The sequence below is a fragment of the Canariomyces notabilis genome (genome assembly GCF_033297395.1).
Source record: "Canariomyces notabilis strain CBS 508.74 unplaced genomic scaffold N656scaffold_6, whole genome shotgun sequence".
In the NCBI taxonomy this organism is placed as follows: Eukaryota; Fungi; Ascomycota; class Sordariomycetes; order Sordariales; family Chaetomiaceae; genus Canariomyces; species Canariomyces notabilis.
Window position 1 is genome coordinate 712,307 of NW_027041828.1, and position 17,294 is coordinate 729,600.

The 17,294-nt window shown below is 54.9% G+C and overlaps 6 protein-coding genes across 6 annotated transcripts; 4 read left to right on the forward strand and 2 right to left on the reverse strand.

The window, feature by feature from the left end:
- Positions 1 to 4,347: 4,347 nt before the first annotated feature.
- On the reverse strand, positions 4,348 to 5,446 carry N656DRAFT_579911 (uncharacterized protein). The gene is made up of 3 exons (XM_064810167.1): positions 5,153 to 5,446; positions 4,672 to 5,087; positions 4,348 to 4,572 (listed from the first exon to the last, which is right to left on the reverse strand). Exons 1-3 carry the CDS (start codon positions 5,243 to 5,245, stop codon positions 4,494 to 4,496), a joined length of 588 nt encoding a protein of 195 aa, XP_064671819.1. The 5' UTR covers positions 5,246 to 5,446; the 3' UTR covers positions 4,348 to 4,493.
- A 261-nt stretch (positions 5,447 to 5,707) lies between these two features.
- Positions 5,708 to 6,951, forward strand: N656DRAFT_705691 (uncharacterized protein; the record flags this gene model as incomplete). Its single annotated transcript, XM_064811292.1, has 2 exons — positions 5,708 to 6,438; positions 6,498 to 6,951. The coding sequence occupies 2 exons, from the start codon at positions 5,708 to 5,710 to the stop codon at positions 6,949 to 6,951; spliced, it is 1,185 nt and encodes a 394-aa protein (XP_064671820.1).
- Positions 6,952 to 7,072: 121 nt separating this feature from the next.
- Positions 7,073 to 8,954, forward strand: N656DRAFT_728539 (uncharacterized protein). The gene is made up of 3 exons (XM_064812599.1): positions 7,073 to 7,244; positions 7,309 to 8,619; positions 8,675 to 8,954. Exons 1-3 carry the CDS (start codon positions 7,221 to 7,223, stop codon positions 8,813 to 8,815), a joined length of 1,476 nt encoding a protein of 491 aa, XP_064671821.1. The 5' UTR covers positions 7,073 to 7,220; the 3' UTR covers positions 8,816 to 8,954.
- An 820-nt stretch (positions 8,955 to 9,774) lies between these two features.
- On the forward strand, positions 9,775 to 12,186 carry N656DRAFT_580025 (uncharacterized protein). Its single transcript, XM_064810168.1, has one exon. It carries the CDS (start codon positions 9,912 to 9,914, stop codon positions 12,027 to 12,029), a length of 2,118 nt encoding a protein of 705 aa, XP_064671822.1. The 5' UTR covers positions 9,775 to 9,911; the 3' UTR covers positions 12,030 to 12,186.
- Positions 12,187 to 12,907: 721 nt separating this feature from the next.
- On the forward strand, positions 12,908 to 15,172 carry N656DRAFT_777421 (DUF155-domain-containing protein). The gene is made up of 3 exons (XM_064814818.1): positions 12,908 to 14,329; positions 14,404 to 14,755; positions 14,867 to 15,172. Exons 1-3 carry the CDS (start codon positions 13,103 to 13,105, stop codon positions 14,941 to 14,943), a joined length of 1,656 nt encoding a protein of 551 aa, XP_064671823.1. The 5' UTR covers positions 12,908 to 13,102; the 3' UTR covers positions 14,944 to 15,172.
- Positions 15,173 to 16,956, reverse strand: N656DRAFT_750204 (uncharacterized protein). Its single transcript, XM_064812989.1, has 3 exons — positions 16,707 to 16,956; positions 16,295 to 16,539; positions 15,173 to 16,219 (listed from the first exon to the last, which is right to left on the reverse strand). The coding sequence occupies exons 1-3, from the start codon at positions 16,714 to 16,716 to the stop codon at positions 15,623 to 15,625; spliced, it is 852 nt and encodes a 283-aa protein (XP_064671824.1). The 5' UTR covers positions 16,717 to 16,956; the 3' UTR covers positions 15,173 to 15,622.
- Positions 16,957 to 17,294: the final 338 nt, after the last annotated feature.

A 17,294-nucleotide genomic window follows, 5' to 3' on the forward strand; every position in this document is an offset into this window, starting at 1 on the left:
ATCGAAAATCAAGTAGGAGAGCAACGTTTCTTTCTCTCCTCTTCTGCTAAGGACGCGCCTAACGCTGTTCGCCCCTCCGAAAGTGAGGCTCCAGGAGTTCAGGTTGGGAAGCCTTGGGCCGCATCGTCGTGCGAACGCGCTTTCGACCACTGTGCCATGTAGGCACACAGGGCATCGCATCTTTCATTGTAGCTATCATCGTGTTGCGCAGCATAGACAGGGCTTGCGGCCGCGATGTGCAAAACGTACTTCTAGAAGACATTATGCCGGGAATGTCAAGGACGGGCAGAACCCCTTACACGTGTTCAATACCTATGCCCACAACGGACCTAGGGTAGCTACTGATCTCCATCGCTGAAATGCAAAGATCTCATATGCAGAGTGCCACACCTTATCTGCCATAAGAACACAGATCTGCCATGGGCATGTAAAATCTCAAAATCTGTCCCAGACCTGGGCCTCGCGAGACCTGAGGCCGCTCTTGACTGCAAACAAACACGTCATCTTGGAGAGGCTCAGTTACCAAGCGAGGATGCTGTTTAGGACAGACGGCGGCACAAAGACAACAGCCTTGGCATCCACAGCATCTGGCCGCAAGGCATCGAAATGGGTGTCTTAAGCTCCATTTCAGATTACCATCAGTCGCACAAGGCCACAACGGTTTGTCCCGTCACATGGCAACCTCGATAATCCTAGAGGAGAGTCTTGACCACTGGAACCTTCAAGGCAGCTGAAGCATATGGTAGACGGATGCATAAACTCAGATCCAGGCCATGGAACACGCAGACTGTGTGTTAGGGCCCGGTGTTCCCCATTTCCGGAATATCGCATGCAAGGGGAGGCACGCCATGGGAATCATGAATCGCGACTGGCCAGATCTGTCAGATGGGAACAAGATCACGTGCAGATAAGGTACGTACCTGGGTATCTAGTGGAGAGGCCCGAGCTTCAACCTGAGAGAAGTGAAAACGTGAGGCGCGACAAGACGCGTGAGGAAAGCGCCGCTTCCCCACCATCATCAACCAAGAACCACGCCGGCCCGCGACTCCTTCCCTTACACAGAATTCTGGATCATGGTGACGCCTGCAATTGCAACGGCGAAGACAAGGATATTACCATCTTCCAATACGCAACGCTCAAAGGGAATAGAACCTCCTGCGCTATTCCTTCTATAAGTTCTGTCGGGTTTGACTCGGCTGTCGCGTCGGCAGCGGAGCAGGCAAGATGCACATCAAACAAATCATTATTCAGGGCTTCAAAAGGTGCGCTATGACTCTCTCGATGCGTCTGATGTCGTCGCATTGCCAATCCTCATGATCTTGCATATTGACCTCTCAACAGCTACAAGGAGCAGACCGTAATCGAGCCCTTCTCCCCCGGCACCAATGTCATCGTTGGGCGCAATGGATCGGGAAAGAGTAACTTCTTCGCCGCTATCCGGTTTGTGCTGAGCGATGCCTACACCAACATGAGCCGCGAGGAGCGGCAAGCGCTCCTGCATGAGGGTTCGGGGTCTGCAGTCATGTCTGCGTACGTCGAGATTATCTTTGACAACACCGACAAGCGTTTCAGCGAACCGGGCGACGAGGTCGTGATACGCCGCACCATTGGCCTCAAGAAAGACGAATATTCAGTCGATAGGAAGGTCCAGACTCGTGCCGATGTTCTCAAAATCCTCGAAACAGCCGGTTTTGCAAAGGAGAACCCTTTCTACATTGTGCCCCAAGGGCGCGTCGCTGCCATTACTAACATGAAAGAGTCTGAGAGACTTAATCTCCTGAAGGAGATTGCAGGAACCAATACCTACGATGATCGTCGGATCCAGTCACTCAAAATCATGGCCGAGACGAACAGCAAACGCGACAAGATTGACGAGACCCTGGCGTACATCAAAGAGCGCCTGAGCGAGTTGGAGGAAGAGAAGGACGAGCTTCGCGATTTTCAGGAAAAAGACAGGGAGCGCAGATGTCTCGAATACGCGCACTGGCACCGGCTGCAGGCAAGCAACGCAGAGGCTTTGGAGCAACTGGAGGAAGCAAGACAAGGCGGGGCCGGCGCTTCGACCAAGGACCGTATGCAGCTCCAGAAGACCGAAAAGGAGCTTGCCGTTCTGGATCAGAAGTCCCACGAGCTAAAACAGAGCCTCGAACTGCTCTCCATGGAGCGGCGCCAGCTGGACGAGGACCGGAAAGACGTGGCTCGATCCCGGGCGAAGGCAGAACTCAAAACAAAAAACCTCGAAGAGACGCGGCACGCAAGAGAGCAATCGCAGAAGAAGCAGGAGGCTGAACAAAGGGAAGTCAAAGAGAGGATACAGGCTGCCGAGTCAGAACTTGCCAAGATCATGCCCGAGTATGAGAAATGGAAGCGCGAAGAAGCCGAGATCAGAAAACAACGAGATCTGGCCGTCGCGGGGCGAAGCCGTCTGCTGACCAAGCAGACCCGGAGCACCCAGTTCAGGACAAAGGCGGAGCGTGATGCATTCCTCAGACAGGAAATTGACGATGCGACAACTTCTCTGGGAGTGCAAAAGGCCAACGCTATGGATGCCAAGGAGCAAGTGAAGTCGGTTGAGACCTCCATCGCCCAGCTGGAAAAGGCGATCCAGGACATCCGCCAAAGCATTGAAGGCTACGGCGGTAACCGGGTTACGCTCGCTGAAAAGCTGACCAAGGCTCAGGAAGCCCGGGAGCAGCTGCTGGAAGAGCGTAAGCGGCTCCGGCGCGAGGAGGACAAGCTCGGCTCGCTGCTCGCCAATACGAGAGCGGAGAGGGACCAAGCGGAGTCTGTCCTCGCTCAATCCATGGATTCAGCCACAGCCAAAGGCCTCGCGTCTATCAGGCGGCTTAAGCGGGATAAGGACATTCCCGGAGCCTATGGAACTCTCGCGGAGCTGATGCGTGTACCGATGGAGGCATACAAGTTGCCTGTCGAGCAGGTGGCGGGGAACAGCCTCTTTCACTACGTCGTTGACAACGACCAGACTGCAACGATGCTCTCTGACCATCTTTACAAGACCTACGGTGGGCGGCTCACCTTCATGCCTCTAGAACAATTACGGCCGAGGCATGTCAAGATGCCGAGGGCGTCAGACGCGCAGCCCCTGATCAGCAAGATCGAATACGACCCAGAGTACGACAAGGCTTTTCAACAGGTGTTCGGCCGCACTATCGTCTGCCCGAACCTCACAATAGCTTCCCAGTATGCTCGAACTCACGGTCTAGATGCTATTACCCCCGAAGGTGATACAACGAACAAGAGGGGTGCCATGACTGGAGGCTATGTCGATGCCCGGAGATCGCGGCTAGACGCAGTGCAAAAAGTCAGCGCGTTGCGAGATTCGTACGAGCAGCAGCTGGCAGATCTCGACAAGATCCGAAAGGAAATCGATATCACCGACCAAAAGGTCACCAGCGCCAGTGGCGAGGAGCACAAACTCGAGCAGCAGATGCGTCAGTTTGACATGGGCTTCGAACCGCTCAAGACGGAGCTCCGGAGCAAAATTGCACAACTGGAGCGCGAGCGAACCCATCTAGAATCAGCCCGGGAGCGGCAAGCTCAGGTGGAGAAGAACCTTCAAGACCTGGATGACGCGATCTCGACCGCGCAAGCGGAGCTTTCCCAGGAGTTCAAGAAGGCGCTGTCAGCGAGTGAAGAACGCCAGCTGGAAGAGCTCGATGGGGAGGTCCATCGCTTACAACGGGAGCTGAAGGAAGTCAGTAAAAAGCGGTTAGAGCTGGAAGGTCGCAAGCGGCATCTGGAGACCGAGTTGAACAGCCACCTTCGGCCACAGGAGGACCAGCTGCGGAGCCTGGCATTTGAGAATTCGACCGCCGCGGGTAGCGAGAGCTTCAAGGACGCCCAGAGAGAGCTCAAGAAGGCACAGCGGCTCATGGCCGAAGTGGAACAGCAACTGCAGGAAAACGAGGAGAAGACAGAAAAGGTCGGAGGTGAGCTTGCCAAGCTCGAGGCCCAGAGAGTGCAGAAGGAACAGGAACTGCAAGAGTTGCAGAAGCAGATCAGCCAGCACCAGAAGAGGATGGAGAAGAATATCCAGACGAGGGCTCGGCTCATCAGCCAGGCTGCCGAATACGCCAAGAACATCAGAGACCTCGGAATCCTCCCCGAGGAAGCCTTCGGGAAGTACGAGAAGATGAAGTCTGAGCAGGTGAGCAGATTCGATTGCGAATGGCTTGGTTAGGGTTGCTAACAGCACCAGATTGAGTCTAGACTGCGGAAGGTCAATGAGGCCCTCAAGAAGTACAAGCATATCAACAAGAAGGCGTTTGATCAGTACAACAGCTTCACGACCCAGCGCGACCAGCTGTTGAAGCGGCGGAAGGAGCTTGATACTTCGCAAGCTTCCATTGAGGCGCTGATCGAGCATCTGGACCAAGAGAAGGATGAGGCTATTGAACGAACATTCAAGCAGGTCTCGAAGGAATTTGCGACCATTTTTGAGAAGCTTGTACCCGCCGGGCACGGGCGCCTTGTTATCCAGCGCAGAGCCGACCGCAGCAAGAACCGCAATAACGACGAATCTGATGAAGAACCAACAACGGGCGTAGAGAGCTATACTGGTGTCGGCATCAGCGTATCGTTCAACTCCAAGGTTATGGACGAGCAGCAGAAGATTCAGCAGCTCAGCGGTGGTCAAAAGAGTAAGCTCACCCATTTCCCCAGTTTCGAGCACCAAGTTGCACCTTGTCTAACAATTTACCTTGATAGGTTTGTGCGCCCTCTGCCTCATCTTTGCCCTCCAGGCTGCCGAATCGAGCCCCTTTGTCATTTTTGACGAGGTCGACGCCAATCTGGACGCGCAGTACCGGACGGCCGTGGCGAGCCTGCTCAGTAGCATTTCCAAAGAGCAGAAGACGCAGTTCATCTGTACCACGTTCCGGCCGGAGATTGTCCATGTCGCTGACAAGTGTTATGGCGTGACCTTCCACAACAAGACGAGCACGATTGACTGCGTTCCAACCGAGGAGGCGCTGAATTTCGTCGAGGGGCAGAAGAAATGAGGCAGCAGCCGGGTCATGACTCCGGACTGGTGTCTTTGGGTCCCTGCGATTCCTTGTACACACGGGCTGTTGGTGTTGGTCGGTGGCTGTGATAATGGCGTTAATGATGAGATATCCAAGGGCGAGCTTACGATATATGCTGGGTGCGTCTGTGATGAAGCTGCGCATAATACTTCCACTCCTAACAAGTCCACGTGTAGCTTGGGCCAACTCTTTGCGTACATGCATCGCTCACCTATGGTCTAACAGGCTTGATGCTAGCTTAAATAGTCTCCTCGCCTTGACGGACGTAAGCCGGGTGAGATGCTTTCATCGCAGTTTGCCATGAACCAGGTTAGCCAGGTGCAATTTGATGCCGGTTCTTGTTGCAAACCCCAACATGGGGCCGAATCGGCAGTTGAGGTGCAACTGCGGGGAGAGCGGCTCCCGTTATCCCCTTTTACACTTGTCGACGGTCCCGCACAACGCATGTATACTTGATATACCATGCTAAGTCCTGAGACAATACATACCGAGACTTTGTAAGAGTCAGTTTGGCTACTCACCTATAATCCAAATTGCTCAGCTTTCTGAAACAACCCCCCTTTCAAGCAACGCAATCCAAATCCAACCTTTACAAACACCAATTAATCCATCCATCTCACCATACCAAGAAAAGAGGAAAGAGGAGAACGACAAAGAGAAACATGCTCGGCAAAATAGCCCTCGAAGAGGCCTGGTCTACGCCCGAGGCGCTGGCCTCGTCCGGACTGGTCACGTCGCTCGCGCCCAAGGGGGTCATCGGCCCGGACCTGGTCGCCAGCCTGCTCGACGTGCATGGCACACGGCTGCAGCAGATGGATGCAAACGGCGTCGACCGCATGGTGCTCTCGCTGTCTTCCCCGGGGCCGCAGGGCGTAGCGGACCCGGGACAAGCCGAGGCCCTCGCGGCTGCCGCCAATGATTGTCTGGCTGATGAGGTCGCTAAGAACCCGGCAAGGTTTGCAGGGATGGTTAGTGTTAGTATGCATAACCCGGCGCAGGCGGCCGCTGAGGTCAGACGGTGTGTGGTCGGGGGTGGTAATAAGGGGAGGTTTGTGGGTGTTATTGTTAATGATTATCAGAGTGTGCTTGTGAGCTCGAAGGATGGGGATGGTGGTGGGAAGGGGAAGATTGGGATGAGGTTTTATGATGTAGGAACCGAGTACGATGAGTTTTGGAGGGCAGCAGAGGAGTTGGATTTGCCCGTGTACATCCATCCGAGGGAGGCAACGCCAGAGGTGTTTGACCTCATGTGGAAGGACCGGCCGTGGTTGGCGTACTCGGCGCTCGGGTACGCGCACAGGGTCGGGATGCATATGCTGGGCATTGTGACCTCTGGCGTGTTGGACCGGTTTCCGAAGCTGAAGATTGTTATTGGCCACATGGGGGAGCATATGTGAGTTCCTTTTATTTCTCCCTTTTGTAGAGAAGGGCAGCTCTGACAAACACTGGCAGCCCTTATGATCTCTACCGCATCGACCACAAGCTCAACCGGGCACGGTTCCCAAACATGCCCATGGCAAAGGACAAGCTTGTCAGAGACTACTTTGGCACGCAGCTATTCATCACCACGTCTGGACACTTTTCGACGCCAGCGCTGCTCTGCGCCATGCAGGAGATTGGAGCCGAGTCCATCATGTTCTCGATTGACTACCCCTTCGAGAGCATCCCAAACGGGTGTGTGTGGTATGACGAGCATGTACCGATCAGTAACCGGGATCTGGTAGACATTGGCCGGAACAATGCCTTGCGAGTGTTCAGTCGGCTGAGAGAAGGGCCGCATGGCCTCAAGGAAAAGGGGCCCCGGGAGTGTGGTGTAGGTGGTCTTGGTCTCAGGAAGGGAGACGAGGGAGAGGTGGAATACGGCCTATACAATAAGAGTTGGGATCAGAGGTTGGAGAGACGCTGAGATATGGTTTGAACTTTTAGTGTACAGTTGACACTTGCATTGCATGACTTCCGAATTAGGCAGTTTTGACACTTCCTCATTTGACGTGCCCCACCTGAGCTTCTAGAAGCTACATCCCTCAACTACCCCACCATGAGTTGGTTCTCATGAGACTTGATAAAGGAAACATTGTCCAACATCTACCTACATAGGCTACTAACCTACTCATACTCAACATTAGCCGCCAGACACTTTGAACATAGAGGTGTGTAGTGCAGAGACAAGATACAATGCCTGTCGACTACAGCAAGTGGGTATGCTTGCCCCTCTATAGAGCTCCCTATACCTTGGGCATAGTATAACTGAACCCATCCGCAGGACGCGCTCGAGCTCAGCGACGACTCGGACATCGAGGTGCACCCAAATGTCGACAAGCGCTCCTTCATCCGCGCCAAGCAGCACCAGATCCATCTCGAACGGCAGCAGCGAAAGAACCAGATCGAAACATTAAAATACGAGCGCATTGTCAACGACAACCTAATCAAGCGCATCTCGGGTCTGCTCGCCGCTCTCAAATCACATGCCTCGGAGGCGCAAACAAGGAATCCGGGCGAGGTGGCCTTCCAGGCGGTCATGGAGTCGGCTGCGTCGCTCGATCCCAAGGACGACCAGCCTCCCCCGCGGCCAGCCGGTGTCCACAACGCCGAAGAACCCCTGCCGACTTACACCAAGATGATGGCGACACTCCTGGACCAGGTGAACAAGGCCCTTGACGAGAAGAAGATTGAGCAAGACAAGAGGTACGACGGAATGGTGGCCGAGATTGAGGACCACCTCAAGAAAGTCACGGATCTTCAGGGGGAGCTACTGAAAAAGCTCGCTGAGCTCGAACGGGAAGAGTCACGCAAGATCACCAGCGAGAGCATCCACACTGGTTTTGACAGCTCCCATATCAACAAGTCGAAACCGTCTAGTTCGGGGGCCAAGGAGTCTACCGTTGAGCTGCTCAACCCCAACTATAACGCAGCTTCCGAGTCTACACCCAAAGATGACAAGGCCGGCAAAGATGACGATGCAGTTAGCGCCTCCCCGGCAGCCCAGGAATTTGCCAAGATCAAGGCGGCCGATTACCGAGAATCCCATGCCTTCCTGACCAAACACCCGGAGATTCTGTCTGAAAAGGAGACCGACGGCCTCCTGGTCCTCGCATTCGACGCTCAGTTGGAGGGCCGGGCCGACTACGCTCGCAACTGCGTACACCAAGCACTGCTTCTGCAGTACTGCCGCTCCCTGGGCCGCGACGGCGTTGCCCTCTTCTTCAAGCGCATCACTACCCCCGGCCACCAGGCACAGGAGGTCTTCTTCAAGGATGTGCAGGAGTGGTACGCGAAGATTAAGAACCGCGCTAGGGAAATTACTCTGCAGAGGGCAAAGGATGAGGCCGAGGGCAAGGCCGGAGGAGTAGAACAGATTCAGCTGCATGCTGTCGAGCCAGGAACTGTAATCAACATCAAGATCCCTCCCGAAAACAGCGACGACCCCGTCGAGAAGGCGGGTAGGGAGATCTTTGAGACCTTCTCGCCGGAAATGAAGAAAGCATTGGAGACTGGGAGCTTGGACGAGGTGAACAAGGTACTTGGGGAGATGGACGTGGCCGAGGCCGAGGAGCTGGTTGGGAAGCTGGGAGAGGTAAGGGTGCCCTTTTTGATGAACAATTCTGTGATCGAGGCTAATGGTTCACCAGGCCGGTATCTTGAGTCTGGAGGAAGAAATCATTGACGCTACCACCGAGGAGGGCAAGGACAGGCTGAAAAAGCTGGAGAGCGAAGCCAAAGAGAATGAGGCCAAGGAGAGCGAAGCCAAGTACGCCGACGACCCGGAGTGACAGTAGAATGCTGAGTTGCTGCTTGTGAAGAATCAAGTTGGACTCTATCACTACGCTTGAATTAATCACACTTACTCTACTGATGTTTGGTGAAGAGGAATACTTCTTCTCCTAGCCATACAAGAACCGCCCCGGTTACAAGCTCACATCTTGGTGCCGCCCATTGCAACGGACGCAAGAACGTTACCTCCAACCACCAAACCCCTAACTCTCAACGTGGAGATCAGTGTTTAACCTCGCTTCCATAGGCCATTTCACCGAATTACTCGCGATTGCAACTCTTTACGCTGTTCGCTCTTGCAGTGATTCCTATCCATCCCTTTTCTTCTCTTGCCTCTTCCATATACATCGCAAACTACAAACCCTCTGCTTATCACTCTACGGTTGGCAGCTCAAGAGCTGCTAGATCTACCTTCAGCATCAGTTTACTTTCAGACATCAGCGCCATCTATGCTCTCTACGTCTACTTTACCAATTCATACCTCCGTTGGACTTTCCTTCCGCCGTCATACCAACATCCTTCATCCCATGATCAATTGCTGCAAGGATCCTGTGTGATGATGAGTGGTTCTACTTTTGCTCCAGACTGGTTTTCCGGGGGTGTCATTCCGGACATACCGTCTATGAGTGATTCTAGTCTTGCTCAAGACTGGTCTTTTGGGAGTCTCATTTCGGACATACCGTCTATGGAATTCACCACTCAGAGATCCGCTGAACTCACGTCACGGGCAGATACAGCCACCGCGGTTCGCCCGACGCCCCAAGGTTCAGCACCAGAATTTGACGCCTTGAACTTGGCAGAAAGCACATTGACCGAGCCCGATAGCCCAGGTCGAGACTTGGTAGCCACCGGTTCGTCGATCCAACCTACAAGAATGAGCCAGTTACTTACCAGCTCTCTACACCACAGTCGAGTCACGTCCAATCCCGGTGTTTCAGGGGGGTGGCCAACCCGAAGAGGACGACACAGATGACGAGCAATATGACCTGTTGGAGGCCATCCGCAAGTGTAGAAAGGGTATACGGCCCGTGAAATTACCAATTTGGGCAGAGCTCTGCTCCTCTTGGGAAAGCCTTGGCTGATGAAGCGTTGCGGATGGCTAGCAGTGGTACGCCGCAGCGGCGTCCCCTAGGCAGCATATTTCTTTCAAACTACGACTATAAGGGAAACACTCGGGCAGCATCCAGAACTCCAGACACTCTGCCTGCTTTGCGCCCCCGGGCAGAGGCGCGAACACAACCACCTGCTCGTCTCGCACTCGAGAACTCCAAGGATATCAGCAACCCAGGCAAGAGATCACCACCCGTTGTCATAAATCGGGGACCGTTTCCAGGCATTCCAGCCATTACAGCCTCTCACCGTATAGAGAAAAAACAAAGGCTTGAGGAGCCTCAACCCAAACTGGGTGGACAGGCGATACACTTACAGAGCCAAACTAGCCCGCCAGTCAACCCCCCTAGCAGTACCACAGCGAGTACTTACGACAAAGATATTATTGACGCTATCAAGTATCGTCCCGTCACCGCAGGCGACAAGGCGAGGGCCACGCTTGAGAAAATAAAGGCCAAACAGGCCAAGCAAGCCACCTTACAGCAGCCGACTATCGTTGGTTATCTAACCACTTCTGCTTTGGAGACTGACGAGGCGCTGTTTCGGAAGATCGCCTCCAAGCTCTCAGAACAAAAGACGACACAGATCGTACCAAATATCCCCAGTGGTAGCAAACAGCGGGAGTCCAATGGCTATCACCTAGGCGACATAAGCCATCAACAACCGAAACTCCCTGCAGTTCCAGCGCCCGCACCACCGCCAGGCACTCACCAAGTCAACCTTCCAAAATCTCGGAACATATTCCAACCTTCTCGTAATACCACGCGCCAGGCTCCCAAGAAGCCCTCCGTCCCTCCCCCAGCTCCACCGGCCCCAGTTCCCTCTCGCAAGCAGTATCCTAGCCCGACCCCTCTCTCCCAACCCAAACCCAAACCCCGAGCACACCTCCCACCCGTCAGACCGCACCCCTCAACCCTCCCCAAACCCCAACCGCAACCTAAACCTGGATTCCAGGAGGCCAAGCCGCCAGCCAGCGTCTCAGCCATCGAAGCCCTCGGCGAAGACCGCACCGTCTTCCAATGGGTGGTGTACCGCACCAAGCGCTTCGTTCCGGGCCCACAAACCACAGCCGCCAGCAGCAGTAGCAGCACCATCACCAATCGGGCCCAGGCCATCCGGGGCCAGACGAAACAACCGGCCGTCCGCTGCTCATCCCACCTCTCGCTGCAGCAGGCCAACGCGCAGGCGGCGGCACGGCGGGAGCGCATTCAGAAGGGCGCTGTCAGGAAGAGCTGGGCCATGGTCTCCTCTCCGTTATCTTCATCAAAGGAAGAAGGGACAGGGGGGTTGCTGTACGAAGGCGAGGTGGGATTTGAGGGCGGGGAGGTGCAGTTCTTTTGGGTTGAGGAGGAGGTCATTGATTTGGAGAGCGTGGTGCGCTTGGATGGTAACGGTAAGAATAAGAAAAAGGGGGTGAGGGTTGATGTGGGTAAGGTTGGGATATATAGGCGGTGGAGGTGGGATGTTTGGTCGAAGGTTGTGTACAGTAAGTGGGGGTTGATGGGGGGGAGGGGAGAAGAAGAAGAAGGGTGGTGGTATTTGAAGGGGACGGGGAAGGGGAAGAAGAAGGGGAAGAAGGGGAAGAAGAAGGGGAAGAAGGGGAAGAAGAAGGGGAAGAAGGGGAAGAAGAAGGGGAAGAAGGGGAAGAAGAAGGGGGTAAGGATGAAAATACAGAAGCGGAGGCGGAGAACGAGTCGGATGAAAGTGAGGACGCGGAAGGCGGACACAAAGAGCATGAGCAAGACGGGGAAGAAGAAACGGACCGGCAACAGCAAGCTCGGCGCGAATCCAGCGTTCTCAGCACGGAGACAGCCACCGCCCCTGCCCACAACACCCCCCTGGACCAGTTTGACTCGGCAGTCAAACTTCACGGCACGTACACGACCCTTCCCCAAGCCAACCAGGCCGCGCTGGCCACGTTTCTGGAGCTGGCAAGGCCCAAGAACAGCAGGATCGAGGACAACCACTACTATGAATACACCGTCAAGGAGGGCTATACTGAAGCATTTAAAGAAGCAACGGCCGGCGAGAGCGGCTGTACAGTGGCGGTGGAACTTGAGTGGGACCCGCCGTTTGGGAACAGGTACCATTGGGAGTTTCTAAGGCTTGTGGTGCAGGTTGTGGAAAGCAAGCTGACTGGGCCTGTTGATATTGGAGACATGGTGGTCGCTGGTGACTGCGCAGGTAGCGGCGATGAAGGCGACGACGAAGATGGAGATGGGAACGGAGAAGGAGCGAGGAGGAAGGGGAAAGGGTGCGGGATTGCAGAAGGGGCTCTTCCCAGCCCGGTGGAGGAATCGGATGACGAGGTTAGTGAGGAGGAATAGAAGTGGGTGGGGGGATGGTAGAAAAAAGGGGTAAGCGTAGAGGCTGCGCTTTCATCATCGGAACCGACAACCAAGAACACTTCAGGACTACTGGTAGAATCAAGACATGGCGTAACGTTAGTCGTCCATATAGCCCGAGATGAACGGCTGCATGCGGCATACTATATACTCCTCTGGAGCGTATTTGGAGAGTGTCGGGGTGGATGGAAGGAAATTAAGATATCGATTTACCTAGGGTAACGTTAGCAAAATGAATTCATGTCGTGGATGGATGACCAGATGAAAGAAGAACAGGATTATGGCAGCAACGTTATGTGCTATGCAAGTTGATTGATGGTTTGCAGATGCTGTGTAACTGCACTAGGGAGGGAAGATGTATGACCGTCGTGCTGGGAGCGAGGGTGATAAGGTTCTCTCAGCCCTGCAGTGCTGCGTAGCATACAGTATTATATGTACTGTATTGTATTGTACCTTGATGAGTGCAAGCAAACAGTGGACAGGCTCGCTAAACAAGCAGCGGCATCGCGGCCATTCCCGCTATTTCTCTCGCTACCTTCACGGTGTCCAGGGGTGATTACGGTAAGATATTCAACGACAGCTGATTTTGGAACCGCGCAGCGGCGTACTGAAACTTTCACATGCACGATACAATATATTACACACCTCAGTGCTTCGACGTCATCAACCATCCGAACGCCATACAATAGACAAAACCAAATGCCCTATACAAGACCAATTGGGCCAACACGCTTCCGGTAAAACCTTTTGCTCCAACATTAGCAAACCCAGCCGACGAAAGCGAATAGTGGCTGCCAAAGTATCCTTCGCATGGCAACTGGGAAGCCAGGGATGGCGAGCAATACCATCACCGAGAGCACGCCCCTCATTCCAACGCCGGCGTCCCCTTCCCCGGAATCAGCCCGTCCGCTGAGACCCCCGAGGAATGTCACGTTCAATCCTAACCCGGTGACAAAGACGATAGAGCCTGAGGCCGTCTACCGGCACTCACGGCCGAGCCAGTCCACCGCCCCTTTGAGTCCCTCGGCCATCAGTACCGGCGGCTTGGGCGGCGGACCTCCCATGCTGTCCGCCCTGAACAACAAACTACGCCGACGGAATAGCCATGGCGGCGCGCCAGCCGCAAACTCGACGGTTGCCGCCCCTGGCACCACCCTTCCTCTCACCGCTGCTGCCGCGGGCTTGCCCAAGATTGGCCCTCAGCGCAGCACCAAGAACGCCCAGAAGCTCAAACTCCTGCCGAACCCGGAGCTAGACGCTGCCGACGACGTCGATGAAGAGAGCGGCCGGGATGTCTACTCGCAATACACTCGCATCAAGGACCCGACCGCTCGCCGTGACGCCGCCCGCCTCGGCAAGGCTGACCGCGACAGGTTACCGCGCGTCACGGCCTACTGCACCGCCAACCGATACCAGATGGACGGCCTACTTCGCTTCCTGAAGGGGAGGGGGAAAGGGAGAGGGGCGAACCCCAAGTTGATCGACGAGTGCATCTACACGCCGTACAGCTACAGCTCCAAGCACATGGGCAATTCGCGGCAGGAGAGGCGCATGGAGGTTCAATCGCACCCGGAAAGACGGCACTCAACGGGGAGCGTTCCGGATGATCTCGATGACCAGCTAAGACGCGGGGAGGACCTAATTGATATTCAGTCTGATGATGCAAGTCATGTTATACCAGGGAACGCCACGCTCGAGCGGCAACAAAGCGCCGATGATGCCCTCGCTGAGCGGCTCAGCGCACAAGGGGACTCATCGTCACACGGCGGGATGGGTGACTTTGACATTCTGGTACATACGCCCGAGGTTTTCCTCTTCGACTACGGCGTGGTCGTGATATGGGGCATGTCAGCGGCACAAGAGCAGCGTTTCCTGAAAGAGATTGCCAAGTTCGAGGTGGAGAAGCTCGCGCCCGACGACGTCGAGACGGAGAAGTTCAACTTTTACTACACGCGCGAGTACCAGGCGAGGATATACAATGACTTCATCACGCTCCGCGACAAGAATAATTACATGGTCAAGCTGGCCATTTCGCACGCCCTAGCCCAGAGCGTCAAGGTTCGCTTTGCCTTCCCGGGCTTGCCCATCATCTCTATTTTGGAACTCCCTAACGCCCCTTTTCTGTCCTCTAGACTTCCCTCTTTGAAGAGCTCATAGCATCCACCATCGACACGTGCAAGGACATACCCGCGCAGCTGGCGCTGACGGGCAAGATTGCGCTGTCGAGGTCGCAGATCAACATGCAGATCGGCGAGCTCTTCATCCTCCGCATCAGCATCCACCTCAACGGCTCCGTGCTCGACACGCCCGAGCTGTTCTGGGTCGAGCCGCAGCTCGAGCCCGTCTACCAGGCCGTGCGGAGCTACCTCGAGATGGACCAGCGCGTCGGCCTGCTGACGGAACGGCTCGACGTTATTGCTGATTTGCTTGCGGTGCTCAAGGACCAGCTGAGCCACGGCCATGGGGAGAAATTGGAGTGGATTGGTGAGCGGAATTCATTTTATCTACCTCCCCCCCCCACCCTGCAACCCCCCTTCCTCCTGCTCGATTTTGATAAGTTTTCAAACACGGCTGCTGACTGTCTTGCCCTAACAGTAATTATCCTTATTGCAGCAGAGATTGTGGTGGCCATGGTGAATATCATCGTCGACTTGTATGTCGGCGTCGATTGAGCTGAGGGTCGCCATTCTGAACCTCCCAAGGTGTCATACCCGGCGTTCTGCATGGGGGGCGTGGTCGGCAGTCTCGCATCATTTGGAGTATCACTTGCTCTGCGTTCGGCGTTACCAGAGACATCTTTAGATTAGGAGCCATGGCTCTGCGAATTGGGTGAGGTATCTACCAACATTACCTGCCAGGTGCGGGCACAGCATGGGAAAGGAGACAAGGCCGGACGACTTCGTTATACTTTTAGTTGTACATTATCGTCACTGGTTAATAAAGAGGAGAACCTCACAGCGAACTCACTAGGTTGGGATCCGGTCACCATTCATCATGCTCTCAAGCTCCCTCTGAGGTGACGCAGAAGTGATGGCACCAGTAGACTAGGACCGAGTGGACCAATGCTGATTCTGCCACCCAGCAGAATCCTGCTAGGAAAAGTGAAGTCCATTTTGCCCACGCCAACTCCGAATCCCATCACCGCTTCCGATCCGAGACAAGCCTAGATTATACATACAGCAAACATGACAACAGCCCTCACCTTACAATGGACCGCTGAAATATAAACCATCATAAAACGCCCATATCAAAATCTCCCTTGCAGAACCGCCCGAGTTGATTCAGCTTCCAATGCCCCAAGAACGAAACCATAACGAGGACCCATCACCAGAAACCAAGGGCCAAGAAGTGCTACTCCTCTAACCGCTCACCCTGCGTCTCCTGGTCCGTGTCGTAGTTGGTCATGTCGACATCGTCCTGCTGACCCGGGGTCTGGTCCTCCCCTCCCGCTCCCGGGCGCGGCGGTTCCGACTCTGTCGCCTCGCCGCTGCCGTTACCGTTGCTGTCCGCCTTGTTGCCGGCGCTGGCTCCGTTATTCCTCTTTGCTGCGTCAAAAGCCGCCTTCTCCTTCTCGTACTCGGCCGATTGCTGGTCGGCACGGGCCTGGTACTCGTCGCGCCGGCCGTCCGAGAGCTCCTTCCAGCCCCGCGAAAGCTCCTCATCCACGTCGGCCGCGTCGCCACCCTCCTTGGCCTTTTCCTTGGCCGACGACCGGTTGTCGTCGCAGTACAGATCAAACGCGCTCCGGGGCTGCTTGGGCGCCTTGTTGTGCACGCCGTTGGTCTTGCCGGCGTCGGGCTGCTGCGCGGCAGAGAAGGCGTCCGAACTGGGTGAGTGGGTCTGCGCTACAAAGCCCGGGAGGGCGGGGACCGAGGAGGACGCGTCGAGCCCCGTGAGGGCCGACGGCTTGCGGTGGCCGCGCTTGATCCGCAGCGGCTTCTCCTTGGGCTGTGGCGGCGGAGTGGCGTTAGCCCTTGTCGGCGTTGCGAGGGCGGCATAGTCGTCCAGCTGGGCGGCACTTACTGTCGGCGGCGGGCTGGGGCTGCCGTCAGAATCCTCTACATTAGTGCTTGTTCGCTTGGCGAGCTGCTCGAGGAGAAAGGCCCTCTCAAGCCGCATCTTTTCCACCTGGCGCTTCAAGCGTCCGAGGCGCAGCCTGGCGGCATCGTTCGCTTCTTCAACTTCGTTCGTTCGTTGTTTGAGCTGTATACACTTTCGGCGGTATGCTTCCTCCACTGAGGGGGGAAGGGGCGGAGGAATGGCCGTGGCTGGTGGGAATGACAGGTCAGCGTCGGTCATATATTTCATAATGTAACTTGTTGGTTATGCTTGAGAAAATCCACCATCGCATGCACAATTGGCACGCGCCACATGTCACGATAGTCATGATGGTCGGATCCAATTCTGCCCTGATGGGGAAAGCGCTTCACCATACCTGGTGCCATGTCGACAATGGTTGAGAACTTGATGGGTGTAGCTTCGTGACTGCTGAGTAGATACGGTACCGTTATGTTTTGGAAGTCAGACTCTGGGTTTGATTAATGGATAAAAATATTTTTGGAGCAGAAGCTTTGATGGCAGGGCAAGCGAGAAACGAGCTCGAATCAACAGTTGCGTTTTCGAGCTGTCAGTTGAAGTCAAGAAGGTGCAGGCTTAAGAGGATGTGCGACAAGGCTGAGATCTACTCCATACGACCCGACCCACTTCATCCTGCTAGGGGATCCGTGTGGGTCTTTCTTGATGTCTGTCAATGTGGGGCAAGGTGGTCAGTGTACGGAGGACCAAAGCCACAAGTGTCTCAGGAATCTAGCTCGGCTCTGCTGTAACAACCTTGGAAGACAATTCTCAACGAGAATCTCAAGAAGGCTATCGAGACATAAAAGCATGTTTCTCAATAGAGACTGATCCTACACAAAGGGAACAAATGATTCTACAATTATATACTAACTTGGGATGGCAGTGGCAGGATACAAAAACATTGATACTTCGCTAAATAGATAAGAGATAAGATAAGGTTAAATGT